This window comes from Dryas octopetala, chromosome 8 (genome assembly GCF_963921425.1).
Source record: "Dryas octopetala chromosome 8, drDryOcto1.1, whole genome shotgun sequence".
NCBI lineage: Eukaryota > Viridiplantae > Streptophyta > Magnoliopsida > Rosales > Rosaceae > Dryas > Dryas octopetala.
This window is the reverse complement of record NC_141373.1, coordinates 8,643,371-8,662,555: the sequence shown is the minus strand read 5'-3', so window position 1 is coordinate 8,662,555 and position 19,185 is coordinate 8,643,371. Positions and strand designations below refer to the sequence as shown.

The 19,185-nt window shown below is 36.1% G+C and overlaps 3 protein-coding genes and 1 non-coding gene across 7 annotated transcripts; 3 read left to right on the top strand and 1 right to left on the bottom strand.

Annotated features, from left to right (window-relative positions):
* The first annotated feature begins 37 nt into the window (after positions 1 to 37).
* On the top strand, positions 38 to 4,383 carry LOC147276892 (S-adenosyl-L-methionine-dependent methyltransferases superfamily protein). The gene is made up of 8 exons (XM_086253728.1): positions 38 to 450; positions 1,074 to 1,223; positions 1,304 to 1,400; positions 1,983 to 2,121; positions 3,444 to 3,526; positions 3,680 to 3,814; positions 3,897 to 4,001; positions 4,106 to 4,383. Exons 2-8 carry the CDS (start codon positions 1,138 to 1,140, stop codon positions 4,235 to 4,237), a joined length of 777 nt encoding a protein of 258 aa, XP_086109854.1. The 5' UTR covers positions 38 to 450; positions 1,074 to 1,137; the 3' UTR covers positions 4,238 to 4,383.
* Positions 4,384 to 4,927: 544 nt separating this feature from the next.
* On the bottom strand, positions 4,928 to 5,001 carry TRNAN-GUU (transfer RNA asparagine (anticodon GUU)). Its single transcript has one exon. It is a non-coding gene; the product is annotated as a tRNA-Asn (tRNA).
* Positions 5,002 to 5,278: 277 nt separating this feature from the next.
* Positions 5,279 to 10,152, top strand: LOC147276890 (putative E3 ubiquitin-protein ligase ARI2). Of its 4 annotated transcripts, XR_015123828.1 has the most exons (8): positions 5,279 to 5,808; positions 6,335 to 6,367; positions 6,467 to 6,746; positions 6,872 to 7,352; positions 7,585 to 8,133; positions 8,231 to 8,397; positions 8,878 to 8,946; positions 9,654 to 9,770. XR_015123828.1 is itself a non-coding variant. In XM_086253880.1 (7 exons), exons 1-7 carry the CDS (start codon positions 5,689 to 5,691, stop codon positions 9,562 to 9,564), a joined length of 1,653 nt encoding a protein of 550 aa, XP_086110006.1. In that variant the 5' UTR covers positions 5,279 to 5,688; the 3' UTR covers positions 9,565 to 9,797. The 4 variants fall into 4 exon arrangements, 3 of the variants coding, with proteins under 3 accessions (XP_086110006.1, XP_086110007.1, XP_086110005.1); XM_086253880.1 differs by lacking the exon at positions 8,878 to 8,946 and having other exon boundaries at positions 9,542 to 9,797; XM_086253881.1 differs by having other exon boundaries at positions 8,878 to 9,797.
* A 2,308-nt stretch (positions 10,153 to 12,460) lies between these two features.
* On the top strand, positions 12,461 to 15,367 carry NRPB11 (DNA-directed RNA polymerase, RBP11-like protein). The gene is made up of 7 exons (XM_086254351.1): positions 12,461 to 12,525; positions 13,202 to 13,236; positions 13,722 to 13,836; positions 13,916 to 14,005; positions 14,133 to 14,211; positions 14,299 to 14,394; positions 14,973 to 15,367. Exons 3-7 carry the CDS (start codon positions 13,784 to 13,786, stop codon positions 15,003 to 15,005), a joined length of 351 nt encoding a protein of 116 aa, XP_086110477.1. The 5' UTR covers positions 12,461 to 12,525; positions 13,202 to 13,236; positions 13,722 to 13,783; the 3' UTR covers positions 15,006 to 15,367.
* The last annotated feature ends 3,818 nt before the right edge of the window (positions 15,368 to 19,185 follow it).

Genomic DNA, 19,185 nt, shown 5'->3' with positions numbered 1-19,185 from the left:
CATAATGTACTAGATGTAACGCATGTGTTGTATACGAGTATAGGTATATTTTTTTCTATATATACATTCAGATTAGGAATAAAGACACGTACTATCTTTTAAATCTTTAGATGAAGATTCAATGATTGAAATGATCATCACTCTTGGCCAAAACAAAAGAAGAAATGATAATCACTTTAGTCATTACCATAAACCTATCAAATGAAAATCATTTGCAAATTACTGCATGCATTTCACAATACAAGGGCTCCTCCAAAGGTAGCATGTCAATGGGTGTAGTGCCCAACTGCTAACTATATAGGGTTAAATTCTTCCTGTAAGCCGAAAAAGAAAAAAAACTATGGGCTATAAACTGGGCCCTTTTGCAGATAGCTGGGAGTTCAATTGGGCCTAAGCTCGGCCCAAAAAGTGGAAACTTCGAAAAAAAAAAAAAAATGTTAGGGGTTATAGGTTTTGGGGGGGCTATTCAGACCACCCAAATGTGCTGAGTTGACCACCCCCTTAAATTTTTACCAATTTTTGCCCATTTTGCCCCTGCATAAAAAAAAAACTCACCCCTCTAATTTTGGCCGGCCACCACTCCCAGCCTTCCCCGCCGCCGGTGCGACCCACCCAGCCCTCCCCGCCGCCCGATCTCTCTTCTCTCTCTCTACCATCTTCTCTCTCTCCCCTCTGTCTGCCTCCCTCCCTCACCGGACCACCATGGGTGGCCGGCGCGACCCCCGATCTGGAGGTCTATGGGGTCACGCCGGCCACCCATGGTGGTCCGGTGAGGGAGGGAGGCAGAGAGAGGGGAGAGAGAGAAGATGGCAGAGAGAGGGAAGAGAGAGAGAGAAGGGAGATCGGGCAGCGGGGAGGGCTGGGCGGGTCGTGCCGGCGGCGGGGAGGGCTAGATGGGTCGCGCGGGCGGCGGGGAGGGCTGGGTGGGTCGCGCGGGCGGCGGGGAGGGCTGGGAGTGGTGGCCGGCCAAAATTGGAGGGGTGAATTTTTTTTTTTATGCAGGGGCAAAATGGGTAAAAATTTAAAGGGGTGGTCAACTCAGCACATTTGAGTGGTCTGAATAGCCCCCGTAGGTTTTTGGCTGGTGAAGCTCAAGCTGCCAAAGTAGGAGGAGAAGAAGAAAACCCGAAGGGTGAAATGGGTGCAAGACAGGACCCGGACGGAGCTCAGAAGAATCGGGTTGGCCCATCCACTACTCTGGCTTACCTCGATCCTCAATACTGGTGACTATGCTTTTTTTTCTTTCCATATTTACACCTACTTTTTTCCGATTATTCCATTAATGCTGCTCTTGTTGTTTCAGGGATGAGCGATTCTCTAGTGAAGAGCATTATGAGTGGCTCAAGGACTACTCTCATTTTCGGCACCTCATTCAATCCCACATCAATCCCAATTTTTCTGTAAAAAATTACTACTTTATCTCTCTCTCTTCTTTTCTATTGTTTATTAATAATTTTTACAGAACAACATGAATTACTGGGTAGTTGTTTGCTGTGGGTTTCATCAATTACATACACACTCTACATATACACATGTGTGTGCTTATATATGTTTGTTTGTATGTGTATGGTGTACGGGCAATGCATGTTTTCTAGCTTAATAACTGGAAATTAACTCTGGGTCTGGGGTATATTAGTTAATACTAGCAAGATGTATTAAACAAATGATATTTATTTTATGGGTTTAGTTGATTGTTTGATTATTCAAACTGGGTTAAGTTAAAGCCATTATATAAATGAAAATTCATCACTTTATGTGGGAATTACAAGAACTCTTATATTTTAGCAAAATATCACCTTTCTCTGGTGGTGTGACCGTTCTCAGCCCCGTTACACAAATTTTTCAATGGAATATTTCGACTTGTTTTCTGCAACTTGTTGGGTTTTTTTGTTCATTTGCATCGAGTTTATTGATTCTCCATTTGAAGAAACGTTTAGAAGGGTTGGATAAAACAGTGGTGATGAGAAATGATTATGGTGCAGGTCTTGGAGCTGGGTTGTGGAAACTCACAGTTGTGTGAAGAATTGTATAAAGATGGGGTTACTGAAATAACATGCATTGATCTGTCTGCTGTTGCAGTGGAGAACATGCAGAAGAAGTTACTGTCTAAAGGTTTTAAAGGTGTGCTGCAACTACTTATACAAAGACCCTATTTCTTTTTCCCTCTCTTTCCTTATGTGCTAAAGTTGAGTGATTTGGGCTTCAAAATTTTTTATGCTTGAAATGTCTTTTGGTATAAAACTTGCAGAAAGAGGAGTTTTGGTCTAAGTAGTTAATAATTTGATTTTATTGTCTATCCATAATGAATCACTTTGTATAAGGAGCACCAAACTTAAAACTACAATACACTATGTAATGTATATAATGTAGTACATCATTACATATTTATGTATGTATGTTTATATGTGTCTTTACATATGTTTTTGTATGTTTATGTATATTCTGATAGTACACAATAGAGAAAGGGTGAAGAGTAGTCAGAATAATTAGTAGTCATTACTTTGAAACTCTATATGAGGAAAGGTGGAAATCGATCAAATTATATGTTTTATTTTTGGAGGAAAATGGAGAGAGACAGTATCCAAAATTGTTCACCGCTAAGTTTGGACTGCCTAATTTAGAGATGGATTCTTGACTTGACACATATGTATGCCAATCTGCTCAATGTTTTCGGTGTTCCTGTTCCTAAATTTAAGAAAGTTTTTTATTTTTATTTAGCAAAATGAATAATGGACTTCCTTTGATTCCCATAACTGTTTTTTCTTGTTTCCTTGGATTTTTCTTATATATATTTTTGAGGAAATTACAGATTTAGTCCAGTTATTTTATACCTAGTTCAATTTTGGTCCACAATCTTTTTTAAGTTCTGTTTTGGTCCACTAAATGTTCCACTTGTTCAGTAAAGGTCCATATTTGTTTTCTCAAATTTGGCATGCTTTTTATCCTATCAAATCTCATCCAAATTCAGCGAACATATACTTGTTTTAAAGCTATGTATTTCTTCTTTACAACCATATAAAAATCATTCAAATTGGAGTTCTAAAACTCAAGATAATTGACCCCAAAGTAGGGTACCCGAAACTGCCAATTTTTCAAACTTCACCAAATCTCAATTCTTTTAGATTATAATACTCCAAATTTGTTTTTATGACTAAGAAATGATGAAATATAACTTATAGTTCAATTATAATTGAAGAAAACACAACCCAAAAGATTTAAAGTCACAAATCTGGACCTTTACTGAACAAATGAAACAATTAGTGGACCAAAACAGAACTTAAAAAAGATTATGGACCAAAATTGAACTAGGTATAAAATAAGTGGACCAAATCTGTAATTTTCTCTATATTTTTTTTTTTTCTGTTTGAACTGATTGTGGGAACACGGTTGATTTTCCATAGAAACAAAACCTTATTTATCTTTCTAATATTCTTTATTATCAGAAATAAAAGTTCTGGAAGCTGACATGCTAGACCTGCCTTTTAGCAACGAGTGTTTTGATGTTGTTATTGAGAAAGGAACCATGGTAAACATATTATTTAAGATGACTTTCCTTAACTGTGATCCAGTTTCAAGTTGTGTTCTCAATTATTACTATCATCAATATTATTATGATTTCTTCACCACCTAAACCTTAAATAAGAAGGGTATGCATAATTTTATTTTTTTTATTTTGAAGGATGTACTGTTCGTGGATAGTGGTGACCCATGGAATCCACGGCCTGCGACAGTAACCAAGGTCATGAAGATGCTTGAGGGTGTTCATAGGGTTTTAAAACCAGATGGCATTTACATTTCAATTTCTTTTGGCCAGGTTGTAGTTATACTAACAAATTCATATTTTTTTTCCCTTAACTACTGAAGCTATGATTCTTACTTGGATTGCTGTCCCACAGCCACATTTCAGGCGCCCTATATTTGAGGCTCCACAATTTACCTGGTCTGTAGAGTTTAGTACCTTCGGTGATGGATTTCACTATTTCTTCTATACATTGAAGAAGGTTAGTCCAGATAATTATTCTGTGTGCGTGTTGAGGCTTATATATATCAACATTTGCCCCCCTGAATCCACTGTTGTGTGATTAATGATATATTAATGTTTCAGGGACAAAGATCGTCCGATAATAAAGGATCCAGTGATGAGAAGTTAGAAGTGCCATCTCTCTGTCTTTTTCAAGAAGAATTAGAGGGCGAAGATTATATTTTTCGAACCAACGTTGATGAGCTCAGTTGTTAGAACTGATTGTACCTTAAATTTATTTATTTTCTGGTGTAATATTCATATGATTGTATTTCAAACAGAGTTAGAACAAGTTTGTTCCACATTTTTAACCTGTAATACTGAGCAATATTATACGAATTCAATTCTTTTCGTCTACTTAATGTTGCATTTGTATTTCCTTTTCTGTGGCTGGCGGCTGCTTTGGCTTTTATTGCAATTAACTCCCTGAAACTCCGTTGTTTCCTTTGCAATGACCAAAAACACTGCTTGTAAGCCTGGTTATACAAGTATGACACTCAACTCTCAAGACCATTACAAGCTTTCTCTGAACAGGTTACACGCTAAGCAACACCTCTTGCTTGACTCTTGGATTGTCCTAACTGTTACCGAAAAGAATCAGAGCAGAATCCTTCTGGGAAGGATGCAAGTTGGAGGAGGCTTCAAATTTATGTTCTTATGATTAATTCCTCTGTGTTCTTCTTAGAAAATAACTATGATTAATATTGTTTGGTTATGGTTGCAAAAGTAATGGTTTTTTGTGGCAGTAATATGATAAAGGATGTTTTCTAAATCATAAGCAAAATAAAAAAATTTATAAAAAAATCATAAGCTGTCAAACCTGCAAACTCAGCAAGGAATAAACTTGGGCGTTTGACGTTTCCTTGATTTTGACAAAATAAAAAGTAAAGCTAGAATGGTCAAACCCGCTAGAAGAAGGGCTTGAACCTTCGACCTTGTGGTTAACAGCCACACGCTCTAACCAACTGAGCTACTCCAGCTAGTTGATTTCGAACTCAACATAAATTTTATTTCTTTTTGTGTAGACTTAATGGTATGGATGGATTTCAAAGAAGGCTAGTTTTGTAAACCCCTTTTAGATTTGGACGTACTTGAAACCAGTTTATCAGAACGTGCTAGTTCAGTAAATTTCTCATCCCATAATTCCCAACAATAAAAATAAAATAAAAAACTTTTTTAATTATTTGTTTATAATTTCAAATTCTTTATTTATTTAATTATTTGTGACACAAACTCTGCGTGTAGAGAGAGTGTGGCATAAAGGAAGGAAGGGGCTTCGTCCCATAAATAATCTCCATTCCATTCATTCGATTTTTGACTAAAAAGTAGTTCAGTTTCTTCCGACCGCTTCAGAAGAACTAAAAAAATCCACAGGTACAACTCTACATGTGGATCTCCCAGTTCCCACATCAACTAAACGCCGTCGTTCAGCTCCCCCAATACCCACACGAAGCCCTTGTCTTCTCACCCATTTTTCGTTCCTTTTGAATCGTACCCAAAACTCGTTCAACAATTCGTCTCTCTTCGCCGGAAAAACCCAATTGATCAACCCTCGATTGGGCCATAAATTCAGGCGTTCGCCGCCAATTTGATTCTTATACCAACCAAAATCTTCAGCTTTCTTGAATATTAGCATCAAAGTTTTGATCTTTTTGGGGTGGGAATCGATGGAGGATTGTTTGGGCAGCGACGACGAGCACTATTACTCCGATCGGGACTCTCTCGACGGCATCGAGAACGAAGACTCTGATCCTCAGTGGATTCCCCCCAAGGGCTCCACAACTAAGGTTTTCCATTATTATTTTTTGTTTTCTGGGTTCCTTAGCTCTTTTTAGCAACCAATAAGAGCTGAATTTCGATTTTTTTGATTGGAAATTTGTATGGGTCGGCACTGTAATCTGTGCATGTTTTGCTACTTGGGATAAAACGTTATTTTCTTGAATGGGTTGACCGCTGCTGTGAATTGGGTTTTGCAATTCAGGAAGAATAGCTTTTTGTTTTTGTTTCTTTTTTTGTCCATATATCTAAGGGTAAGAGCTATAGATTGCTTTGGGTCTGATGACTCTGATGGGTAAAAAGTTATATATAATTTTTGTTTTTGGGTTTTTCTTCTAAATAAGTTCTAGCTCTGAAAGTGGTAAAGTTATGAACTTTGATGGTGTTAGAAGCAATGATGATCACAGTGTGTAAAATACAATGTGAAAGTATATATCTTTGAAGTGTGTCTGGATTAAGATTGCTTTTATGTGTTTTCTTCTCTTCCCCACTACAATTCTTGATGAGGAAATTGACTGTGTTTTTCTGCCCTTGCAGGTAATCACAAAAGAATCTCTTTTGTCTGCACAGGTAGGAAAAGAATTGTCCTTACTACTCTACTTTGAATCCTCACCAATGTGCCATCACAATTTTGAGATTAATTTTTGAGTTGGGTCGCATTTTCTGCAGAGGGAGGATTTGCGTAGGGTGATGGACTTGCTATTCCTGAGGGAGCACCATGCTCGGACTTTACTTATTCATTACCGCTGGGATGTTGAGAAGCTGTTTGCGGTGCTTGTAGAGAAGGGAAAACCTTGGTTGTTTGCTGAAGCAGGTGTAACTGTTGTTGAACATCAAGATCGTGAACCACCATTGCCTTCTTCTACAGTAATGTGTGCTATTTGTATAGAAGATGTACCTAGTGATGAGTCGACAAAAATGGACTGTGGACATTGCTTTTGCAACAGCTGTAAGTACTCTAATAATTTTTTGCACTTTATTATCTTAAAAGCCTCATTCTTATCTCTCTGTGCTCCATTTTTTCATTATAAAGTTGCAGTTATTGTGAATTTAATATTTTCTATCCTATTTTAGGTTGGACAGAGCATTTTGTTGTGAAGATAAATGAGGGTCAAAGTAAGCGCATTAGGTGCATGGCTCACAAATGCAATGCCATTTGTGATGAAGCTGTTGTTAGAAATCTAGTCAGTAAGAGGCATCCCGATCTTGCAGAGAAATTTGATCGTTTTCTTCTTGAGTCATACATTGAGGATAATAAAAGGGTTAAGTGGTGCCCAAGTACTCCTCACTGTGGGAATGCAATACGTGTGGAGGATGATGAATTTTGCGAGATAGAATGTTCTTGTGGTCTTCAGTTTTGTTTCAGTTGTTTATCACAAGCTCACTCACCTTGTTCATGCTTGATGTGGGAACTTTGGGCCAAGAAGTGCCGAGATGAATCAGAGACAGTTAATTGGATCACAGTCCATACAAAACCTTGTCCTAAGTGTCACAAACCTGTGGAGAAGAATGGTGGCTGCAACCTTGTAAGCTGTATCTGTGGACAAGCATTTTGGTGAGGATTCTTTCTTCTTTCCTTACTTCCGGCCCCTACAATTATTGTATTTTTATTATCTTGGTTTTATTTTACTATTAACTTTCTTTGTAACTTGATGCATATTCTTATCTTTTTATCTATGGCTAACTTCAAAATTAAGAAAATACATGCACTATGGTTTCGTTATTTACCCACTGATGTCTGTTTTGGTGGTTGGAATTGATTTGTACTTTATTTCCTCTTGATGCAGTTGGCTGTGTGGTGGAGCCACTGGGAGAGACCATACATGGTCAAGTATTGCAGGTCATAGCTGTGGTCGGTACAAAGAAGACAAAGAGAAAAACGCTGAGCGGGCAAAGCGGGATCTTTATCGGTATATGCACTATCATAACCGTTACAAAGCTCATACCGATTCCTTTAAGCTTGAAAGTAAATTAAAGGAGACTATACAAGAGAAGGTCTCAATTTTAGAAGAGAGGGACTCCACACTTAGAGATTTCAGCTGGGTACATAATGGGCTCTCCAGGCTTTTCAGGTCAAGGCGGGTTCTTTCATATTCATACCCATTTGCATTTTATATGTTTGGAGATGAGCTGTTTAAGGATGAGATGACAAAGGAGGAAAGGGAAATAAAACAGAATTTGTTTGAGGACCAGCAGCAGCAGCTTGAGGCAAATGTTGAGAAATTATCCAAGTTTTTGGAGGTGCCTTTTGATCAATATACCGATGATAAAGTTACGGAGGTAAGGATGCAAGTGATCAATCTCTCAACCATCACAGATACCCTCTGTCAGAAAATGTGAGTATGACTATCAGAAAAGATCTCAATTTGCACTTATGACTGTAATTGTGTATTTATATTCTCATGAACTCGTGCTTTTTTAAACCACATGCAGGTATGACTGTATTGAGAATGATTTATTGGGTTCTCTACAACTTGGTATTCACAATATAGCTCCTTACAAGTCAAAGGGCATTGAGAAGGCATCTGAACTATCTGTTTGTTGGGGCAATACAGCCAATAATTCTGATAAAGATCTGCAATTTCATTGTGGCACGAGTGGTAAAGTTGATTCCATGAATTTCTCTGCCTTATTTCTTTCTATCATCACGATTAAAAAAAAAAAAAAAAAAAGAATAAAATGTGTGACATTACTTATCAAAATAAAAAATAAAGAAAAGGCATATACAGATAATTGGTATATTCACGCATCTAAGCATTATAGAGAGTAATTGTTGAACCAGTCATTTTTTATGTGAATAGTGTGATCTGTTACTACAAATTATTGACCTGTTTCCAAATATACTTAGCAGCTTGATTGCCTTTCCAATTTTAAATTGTTATGGTTTTATTATTTTCAAACAATCATATATTATATATTTGATTTTCCCCAAAATTATGCTTCTCTGTTTAATTATAACTTTAGCATGTCTCCTTTAGCCAAAATATCTTTGGTATGTTCAGCTACAGCTTAAAAATAATTGTCTTCCCTTACTTTCAGTGGTTATATGTTAGCTAATTTTCAGTTTTGTTGCTTCTCAGGGCATTAGGATGTTTTATCCTGGCCAGTTGATATTGAAATTTGAAGGCTTTTCTTTTTCTTCTATTGTGGTCATTTTTGTTTCACTTTTTTTCTCTTTCTTGGATAGATCATCAAACAACTGGTATCTGATTGGAATTGCCAGTAGAAAGATAATACACATGAACCTTTCCCCCCCCCCCCCCCCCCTCCCTTAAATGGTATCGACTCTACAGGAGCCATGTAGTGCTTATCACATATGGCTATGTCTTTTATCGGTCCCATCGTGCATTCCTGTTGACTTGTTCTTGTTCTGGTAGTACTTACAGGCATTGCACCACATCCTATTGCAATTCATTTTTATTGTGTATCATTGAACTGTTTTTACTGGCTCTTGTAATTGTTTTCAGCTGCATATAATTACTACCCAGACTTTGTCATGCATGTGGGAATTTTTGGTTCTGTCCTGTGTTGCTACTTATTCTTAGAATTCTTGCTGACTTTCATAGCCCTTGTGGTGGAAAGAGAATAATAGCCCTGTAATGCAAATGAAAGAGCGTAACTTTATGTCTACATTTTGTAATTTGTCATTGCATAACTTGTTTACCTATAAAACCATGCTCTGTAGTTATGATCATGTTTTCTTGGGGATGCAAGCCAGAAATGTTCTAATTCTTCCAAGTGCAGATGAAATAAGATTTTCTTTGTAAATTCTCTCATGCATAGAGCAAGATGGATGCAAAATAGAAGATAACTGAGGCTAACATGTGTGGGGTTTGCTGACACACTTCTAATGTAGGAGGATCAACGGAACCAGAACAACCTTCAGGTTCTGGAAGTTCAGAAGAGAGTGGATGCTCTTCTCGGAAGCGTGCTAGGAAGGAGGGTCTTGGAGGTGGCTTTTTTGATTTAAACTTGCCAGCGGAGGTTGTTGACAGAACTTGATTCATGAAATTTGCAGGCGTCGTACAAAAAAGGTGTACAGTCTCTAACGTAAGACTCTTTTTCCATGCCGGTATCATCATTTGCGGTTTGAACACCACCCTAGTGCTATATGTTTTCCGCATTCATGTCCTTTTTGTTCCCATTTTGTCTCTCTTAGAAGAGAGAAATTTGGAGTCCCTTGCTTCATATCCATTTCTCTTTAGAAGTACTTACTTTGTATATAAACTTCTATTGGGGGCTTTTGGGGCGCTAAATTTGTAAATTTTCCAACTGAAACTTGAGCAATCCTCAAATAGTATTTTGGGATATATTCAAAATTTTTGGAGACCGTAATAATTCAACTTTTATGATTTTGTCTCAAGTCTGCTTAATTTTTAGTAGTCCATTTTTCCTTGCCAAGTTGGTTTCTTGTCTTTTTTCATTTGCCATTTCTTATGAATCAGTTTGCTCTCTGGAATGATTCTTCTTTATGTAACTTTCGGAAACAAACACATTTGTAATTGTTGGCAACCAATTGCTAAGTCAAGTTGCTGGACTTCAAGCCTATTATGGTGGGTTGCAGTGGCGAAGACATCATGGGGGCAATGGGGTGTTCTAACCCCAATAGCATTTTATTTATTGATAATAAAGTGATAAATATAGAACATTTTAATGCCATATTGATCAATTTTTTTTTTTTTTGCAATAATTTTTCAAATATAATATTTTAAAAATATGTAAAAAAATTAAAAATTCAATTAAAACATAAGAAATAAGAAAAAAAAAGAGTTATTAAAAAAGCAAATAATATCTCCAGGAGCAAGAGCAACTCAAAAAAAAAAAAAAAAAACTGAAAACATGATAATCAAGAGGGAGATCTGCAATGTCTACCGAATGGGATTGTCTGATTTTTTTTTTTGGCCATGTGGGATTGTCTGATTTTGAAGAAGCTTTGATGTTGTTTTAGAATATAGGAGTTGCAGAATAACGAGTGGGCATTAATGGTCAAATGCTCTTTTGCAGCAGTGGCCAAGTTCCACCCTCACAAATCAACCCATATCCCCAAACTTAGAAATTTAGAGATGCCATAGTCAACCACCAAAGCAACAAACCCAAAGCATCAACATCAAAGCTTCAGACCCAGAAAACCTTTGCGATCTTTTCTTGTTCTTCATTACTATAATGTCCAATTTGTTCATTGCACAATTGGAGTCGTTTTCAGATGTAATTGAAGGCAGAGTTTCTATTTAATTGTTTGATGACTATTTAAGAGCTAAAATTTGTATCTTTTCACCATGGAAATGAATATGTATTTTGAATTTCCTTATGAATCACTTTATCAAATTTATCAATCTCTTACGTATTTATAAAGAAGACCGAACTAGTTCTAAAGCTGAAAGACGTTTCCGAAGGACAATTGAACGAGCGATTCATGAGTCGGGTAACAAAAATGTTGTATTTTCCGGTACTTTAATTCTCTCATCTCTTGGACCTATTCGTTCCGGATCAAAAAATGAAATGACCCTTCCCTCCAAATTCTTTTAGGTTGTGAGACACGTTAAAATTCAATTTGACCATTATGGGGCCACCCTTTGTGCTGGTGGTGGGTTGCATGTACAAATCCCTTCCATGCGAGAAAGAAAATGTTTAACATGGATTGATTGCAATAACATGGATTAGTGTAGTGGCAGAGCAATGCCAACGCAATATCAATATTTCCGGCTTATTCATATCTACATAATGGCTCCATTGTTTGAAGAAGCTCCAAAAGAAGTGATAAAACCAAATCATTGTACCAGTATAATAACTTTGTGAAGGTGAAAATACACACACTAGGGTTCCAAGGATCTTGATCTTTTATACAAATGATTAAACTTTGGTTCTCTTTCGGCTGCATTTTCACAGACAGTCAGCTTGAAGTACAAAATTTAGACAGCCTACGCAAAGCAAATAAGTGGCAAATCCACGATTAGCAATGAGGGATTACACTCTATTTTAAATACTTTTAATATTTGGAAATACAACTGGTTCAAATACAAAAATGGTAAAATATTACAATGCGTCCTGCAATTTTGGTTTGCCATTCTTTGGTTTTCGAATTTCAATTTGGCTCATTTTGTTTCATGAGCTTCATTTCGTGTAGTGTCCTCGTGATCAAATTCATGCAATTTTCCGTAAAAAATGAACTTGTATCTAGCACATGATCATAATTTCAAGGGTATAAGCATTAGTTAGACCTTTAAATATAAATTAAAGATGAAAAAAAAAAATAAAAAAAAACTCAAATCCCTTCACATATGAATCAATCTTTTTTTTTTTTTTCTTTTGGCTGGTTGAGATGAATCAATTTACCTACCTTAATTTTGGGCGCCTAAAAAAAGGGCAAAAGAAGAAACTTCACTCCCCTCAATATCCACTTGGTCTCGAATATATGAGCAAGCTTCTGATGAACACTGACATTCTCACCATTTAATTAACTGGTTAATTGATTTCCAATTTTTTTAATTTTTTTAATAAATGAACCTTGAATGGGTTCGGTTATCGACTGCAACGCGGAATGGGTGCCAAAAAAATATCTTGATCAATTTCAGATGGGCTTGGTAAAATATGGGTCAAGCCCAAGGCCCAAGTCCCAAAGCAGCATCATAACCTGGCTCTAGAGCCCGCGAACATCTAATTTATGTCTGTCTGTCCAGCAGCTCCAGTTCCTTGACCGTGGACTTCTCCGGCATCGTTACAGTAGCTCAGTAAGTGTCCCCTCACTCTCTCTCTCTCGCTCTCCCCCTCCCTCTCCCTCTCCCTCTCCTTTAGGTGAGTCAAGTTCGGAGCTTCTCCGGCACAATTTTTTGCGGTTCTCTGAGTGTTGGTTATGGTGGGATTAAAGATTTTATTTTATTTTTCTGATTTTTGGGGTTCTCTGGGTTTTGGCTGATTCTCCGGTTGCTGGCTTGGCAATGATGGCAGATTTTGCCGCCATAGCTGCCCATCAACTTCACTTTGTAAGTGGACCAGGGTGGCTGTTCGTCCCAAGAGGGCTTGAACCTTGAGGCTTTGTGATTAGTGACATTGGGGTTTAGGGTTAGGGTTTAGGAGCTATGGATAATGGTATTCTTTACTTGAAGATTCAATTTTTGGGGTTGTTTTTTTGTCAAAAAGGAAAAATAAAAATTGAAGCAGTAAAAGGATGACCGAACAAAAAATGCATTCAGGAAAACTTAAGTTTTATATAGCCATTTAAAAAAAAAAAAAAAAAAAGCCTGTACAATGTAAACATAATGTTCTGTGATAAGATATCTTATCTTGGTGGACTGCATTTCAATTATATGGAATGTGTATGTAAATTGTAAAATACATATGGGCTTTATTTAGTAGTTATAGTTTTCTGGTTGTTGCTTATTTGGTTTATTTGGATACACATTGCAGGAGTAGAGACTTCCATACTCAGCAGAGAGATCAAGGTACGTCACTGCCTCGCCTATTTGGATACTTCGTTTACCAAATTATAATATATATATATATATATATACAGTTCTTGCATGTATTTCATTATTTCACTTTGATTGTTTAAAAGTTTGTTGGCAAATTTAGTAATGCTATACACATTCGGTTCTTGCTAGATGTTGCCTTTGACTGGTGCTTGTTAGTATTTGTATCTGTTTGTTTGTCTTTGTTTTGTTAGTTTCTGTGACTGTACAGTCCTTCCTTTTGTATACATTTATTCACTACTAATATAAGTAGTCAAACTATATTTTATCCCCCACTTTGTTATAGAGAACATGTTAATCTATTTCAGTGACCATACTGTTACAACTATCTTAATTTAGAATTCAAAAAATAGCTGTCAGTAATTAGTCAAACCGTATACTATTTATACTATAAAATTTAATCCACATTCACGAAAGATAGCATGAGTGTTTTCCTTGTATTGTATTCGGTGATTTAGGCCTCACAAAAGAGAAAGAGCATATCCTCAATCCGTGAAAGAGAGAGAAGTAAGCCACTACCATGAATGCCCCAGACCGATATGAACGATTTGTTGTCCCAGAAGGGACAAAAAAGTAAGTTTAATTTCCTTGGAAAACTTCCAGTCCCTCTTCAAAGTCTAAAGCCTAAATCCTTTTATTTTCCTCTTTGTAGGGTGTCATATGAGAGAGACACAAAGATCATCAATGCTGCGTCATTTACAATTGAGAGAGAAGACCACACCATCGGCAACATCCTCCGCATGTATGCATTCCTTTCTCCTTTAATTAAATCTTATATTCTTTTTAAACTTTTCATCATTTTTTAGATTGCTTGTATAAGTTTAATCAAACTCTAATTGATGGTTTTCTTTAAATATATGTGATAACAGGCAGTTGCACAGGGACGAAAATGTTTTGTTTGCTGGTTACAAGCTTCCTCACCCCCTTCAGTACAAGATTATTGTCAGGGTTAGTTCTCCAAATTTAATTTTCTGCTCTTTAGTACCCTTGTAATGTGTGGTTGTAATCTTAACCAGTATAATGGTGTATCTGTAGATTCACACAACCAGCCAGTCTTCGCCAATGCAAGCATATAACCAGGCTATTAATGATCTTGACAAGGAACTTGACCATTTAAAGAGTGCTTTTGAGGTAATGTCATTTGATCTTTCTCCTTCGTAACCTGTGAGTAAGACTCTTACTGAGTGTTGATCCAACTAAATTAAGGTGTTGAGAATGCGTTTGAGATTGCAACATGACCTTGGCCTTGACCTTGATTTATAGCATTTGAGACTTTTAACGTTGAGCTACTACTACGACCCCTCTTCTTTTAATTATTAACGTGAACTCAATTCCAGGATAGTTTAAGTTTAAATAATTTCAAGATATCAAATTTAACATACTATTATATTTCTAACCAATCATAGGTCTAAAGGATAATGTTTGATATCAAACATCTGCAAATACAAGATCATGGAAATGCTAAGTTCCAAAACATTATAGTACGAACTAAGGCATAAATGTGCAAAGTTTTCTGGTTTTCTAAAGTTGAATTTCTTCTTTAGAATTGTCTAAAAGTACACAAGTTTTATGAGAAATGGTGTTTTTCAATTTATATGGATGTTAAGTACTATCAATTTTGTTACGACTTGGGTGCTTAGGAGTACAGAGTATTTATTCTCATAAGAAAATGATGAGTGTACTTACATTTTTTAAATTCCTGCATGCAGGCTGAGGTGGCAAGGCATTCAGTGGAGTACTAATATGCGTTTTAGGAATTGTAAGAAGGCATGTTTTGACAGCATATGTCATTTAATCAATGTTTGTTGCTATGCAGATTTTAACTGCTATAGATTGTTGCCTTGTCTAGTTAAATGCCATTACTTGTGTGAATTCTGATGATTGGTTGTCTAGTGGGTTTTGATGGATAGTAATGGAATGAGAACTCGCAGATGTGCATTGCTTGTCTTTGTCATTGTCACCTATGTAGTCAGTATCCAGAACATGTAGAAATGCACCAAGACAGCATGTAGAAACTGCTCATAAATGGTCTTCTCGCCATTATTTTGTAAAATTATGGCTTACGATGCATACTGCAAGTAATGAAGAAATGCATATTGCACACTGTAGAAGGTCTTTCATGGCATGTTTTGTAACCGTTTTGTGGCTTCTCATTCTGCTCGTGCGCCATATTTGAAGTGGATCTTTATAGTGTTTTTAGGCTTGCAGCTGTGCGCTGTAAAATACTATTTACAACGCGCATTGCACACTTTAAAAAGTCAACTAAATGTTTTTGTTAAATTTGATTACGAATTCACCATTGCTTTCCTCCCCTCTTGTTAATATATCTTCACAGAGTGGCATCATGCAAACGCAAATTTCATTACCCTACATATATGTAGTACGAAAATGTTGAAGGTGAAGAGTGCAGAAAACCTTGGATTTGGATATGGGGGACTTGGAGGCCAAGTAGCCATACAGAAATTAGGAAATTTGTAGATTATAATAATGATTTATGATGAATGGACATCCTTGCTCATGCTTGTAAGTTATAGGGCTCAACAATTTAGGTACTATTCAGTTGTATGTTTGAGATTTGTTTTGGTGTCTCTAGTATTTATGCTATTAGGCTGAGTATGGGGGAAAGACATGTATATGTGATATTGGATATTAACTAGGTATATATGAACCAAAGATATATCTAATTTGTCCTATTATTGTGTGTGAATTTAGATAGGGATTCCGGAAGGACTTCCGTTTCGTCTTTAATTGTAAATTGAATATTGAATGAATTTAAATCGCAAAAAAGAACAAAGAATGGTTTGAAAAAAAAAAAAAAAAATGGAATATTAGGAGTCATAATCTGAGTAAGAATTTTATTGTATCAGTTTAGGACGTGCAATTAAAAAAAAGATGGTATATAGAATGATTCTCATTTCAGTTGATTTTATTCAATTCACCAATTGACCAAAAAAAATTGATTGGTTAGCGGAGGAAGGGGGGAGGTCAACTAGGTGTATGTAATCTAATCGCTATAAGACAACTCTTGTCAATGTTTCGAAGAATGATTCTAGAATCCCATTACATGGACCAAAGAAACTCAAATAGGTGGGAGTTTATAAAAACTGAGTGTAGAGCCACTGCATTTTATATTGGAATTAAGTTAATATCTTGTCTGTAAATAACAGGCAGGATTAGAAGAAGAGCCTAGACCAGAGATGGATGCCTTAATGCTCCTATCATTGGAATGACTAACTTGCTAGTTATGGTCCCTTTGGGAACTTCACCCTCCATGTGTTTCTTCTAGGTTTTGATGCCCCAGAGCCACACCCCTCTCTCTTTGTGTCATTGTGTGTGTGTGTGTGTGTGTGTGTGTTAGAGATGGTTCCAGGTGCAGCTCCCATTAGTATATTTGATTCACAAATATAATGTTTATCCAAAATTTAAGTCCATATTTTGCTACATAAAGATTTAATATTTCTAGAATAGAGAATCTTGCTGTGTTCTTTTTTTTTTTCTTTTTTTTTTCTTTTTTTTTTTTTTTTATGTTGGAGTAGGGAGAAGAAAGTCTTAGTAGATGGGGGAATATACATTTCTTTTAAGTCTCTCGCAATCACTCAATCATGTGAGTAACACTTGATGGGTAGCTGTGAGAGAGGGCACAAATGACTATATGACCGTCTCATTTAGAAGTTTTGCACACAAATTGTATTTGACAAAATGTCATGCTTCTTCTTTTTGGGCAAATAGGAACTTCATAAAGCCCAGCACGGGCAAAAGAAAACAACAAACAGAACAGAGGAAGGCAAGGGGGCCAGAAAAAGCAAACAAGATAAAAAAAACCAGCAGCAAAACGTCATGCTTCTTCACTAGCTAGTAGAACTCAGATTGTTTTGTACACATTGTATTGACAACAAGCCATTACACATTTATGCTTTTTCCATTTGAATATATTATAAACTCTTTCCGAGTCTTAAATATTTGGGGAAAAAAAAACAAAGAAAAGAAACTTCGCTATAGATTTCTGTTGTTTGACCTTCTAAAATCTGTATATATATATTTAAGAAAAGGCTATGACTGTTTTAAATAGTTCACAATAATCTATAAAGACAAATGCATCTTTCTAAATGTAACCTTTTTATTGCAAGCATCTCTCTTGCACTAATTTTAATAACTTTGGGTTTTGTAGAATTTTTGTTAGTTTCCAATTAAACAATGTAATAAACGAAACCCAAAGCTTTTTTTTTTTTTTTTTGGCCATGGAAACCCAAAGCTTAATTTAAGAGAAATGTAAGCATGTCTGTCAGTTTCTTTGGGAATGGATACTTGACTTGCTCGAGATTGGAAATGTTTGTTTTTTCATTTAACAATTGCCATCCCCATCCATCGATACATGAAATCCAACCATCGTTGTGGCTTCTAATTTGTCTGGATCTTAGTACATTGATTAAACTATAGGTTGATTTCTAGGCCATGACATGTTAGAAACTTCTTCAAATATCACATTACAAGGTTGAACTACATTTAGGTCCTCTTTATATATTACAAAGTTGACCTATGAGGCCAAATCACATGGATGGTGCATGAGAGTTTTCCAATGCTGAGAAGAGGTGTGCTAGTAGCATCTAACGCTTCATAATCATTCACGCATTGCATATGATTGTGAGCCCTTGATCGGATTGTCAGAAGTTTATGTCTATATTTCAATGATTGACAATTATTAACGCACGCGTGAACAATTAATTCTAATAAAATTGATAATTAGAATATTGATCACGTCGTTGATTTGTATATGACTCACTATAAATCGACTTTACATTCATCAACGATTGTCAATCCATAACGCATGTTACATTAATGGACACAATGAACATTCACAATAAGAGTACCACTTTCATTTTTTGATAGTAATGGCCCATAATGCTTTTTAAAATCTATCACCATTTTTTTTTAATAGGGAAGACTGATCGCTGAAAATAAAGAGAAGAGTAGAAGACTGAACTAAATAAAAGAAAAATAAGGAAAATAAATGGGGGTCCATATACCACTTCAGAACATGTAGAGACCCAATGACAATGTGCTCAATCCCCCAAAGTCCAAACCCCTCTTCCCAATTTCTCAAATGAGATTAATGTCTAGAGGATCGTTTTTCCATATCAATTTGTTATTGTTATCTTTTTGGTTGGACATCTTGGGTTCAGTTCTATATTTATCTAATAATAAGCGTATATGTATCACCTATTATTTTAGGGATAAATTTCTTTGATGATAGTTGTCCAAGAAAAACTGTTTGTTTATTCCAAGGACATCAAGAAAGTTTCAAACTGCCATTTCTTCCTTGAATTTAGATCCAATCCCAATATTTTTCAGTGGATTCTCAACCCAACATGAATTCAGGATAAAAGAATCTGAGTTAACTCATATTTTTGTGCAATTATTAAAAGCGTGAGCATTAAAAACTAAAAACACAGTGCACCATTTTTTTTTTATGAGACTTCTTATTGCCTCTAAGGCTCTAAGCAACAAAATTTTCCTATTTATTTCCTCAGTAAATCAATTTATCTATTCATATTTTTCTTAAAGTCGGTGAAATGTGTTCGATGAAACGTGTCAATTAGACTGATATAGGCAGTTTATTATATTTTTCATCCCCACAAAGGAAAATTAATGAATCTGCCACCAGTTTGAATAGCATATGCTCATACTTGATCACTATTCACTACTTCCTCTACTCCTTCCTTCGTGTGCACTCTGTATGGCAGAAACGTATGACACCCTTCCCAAAATATGAAAAGAAAGGCAAGAAGCTTTTTGCAGCATGCAAGCCTTTGACCGGACAAATTGGTTTGTATTGCAATTCCTTGTAGCAATTAGACAATGGAAAGCCCACGAAACCAGTCATTTCATGTCAATCATGCATTGTTTTAGCTTTGACCTTCACCT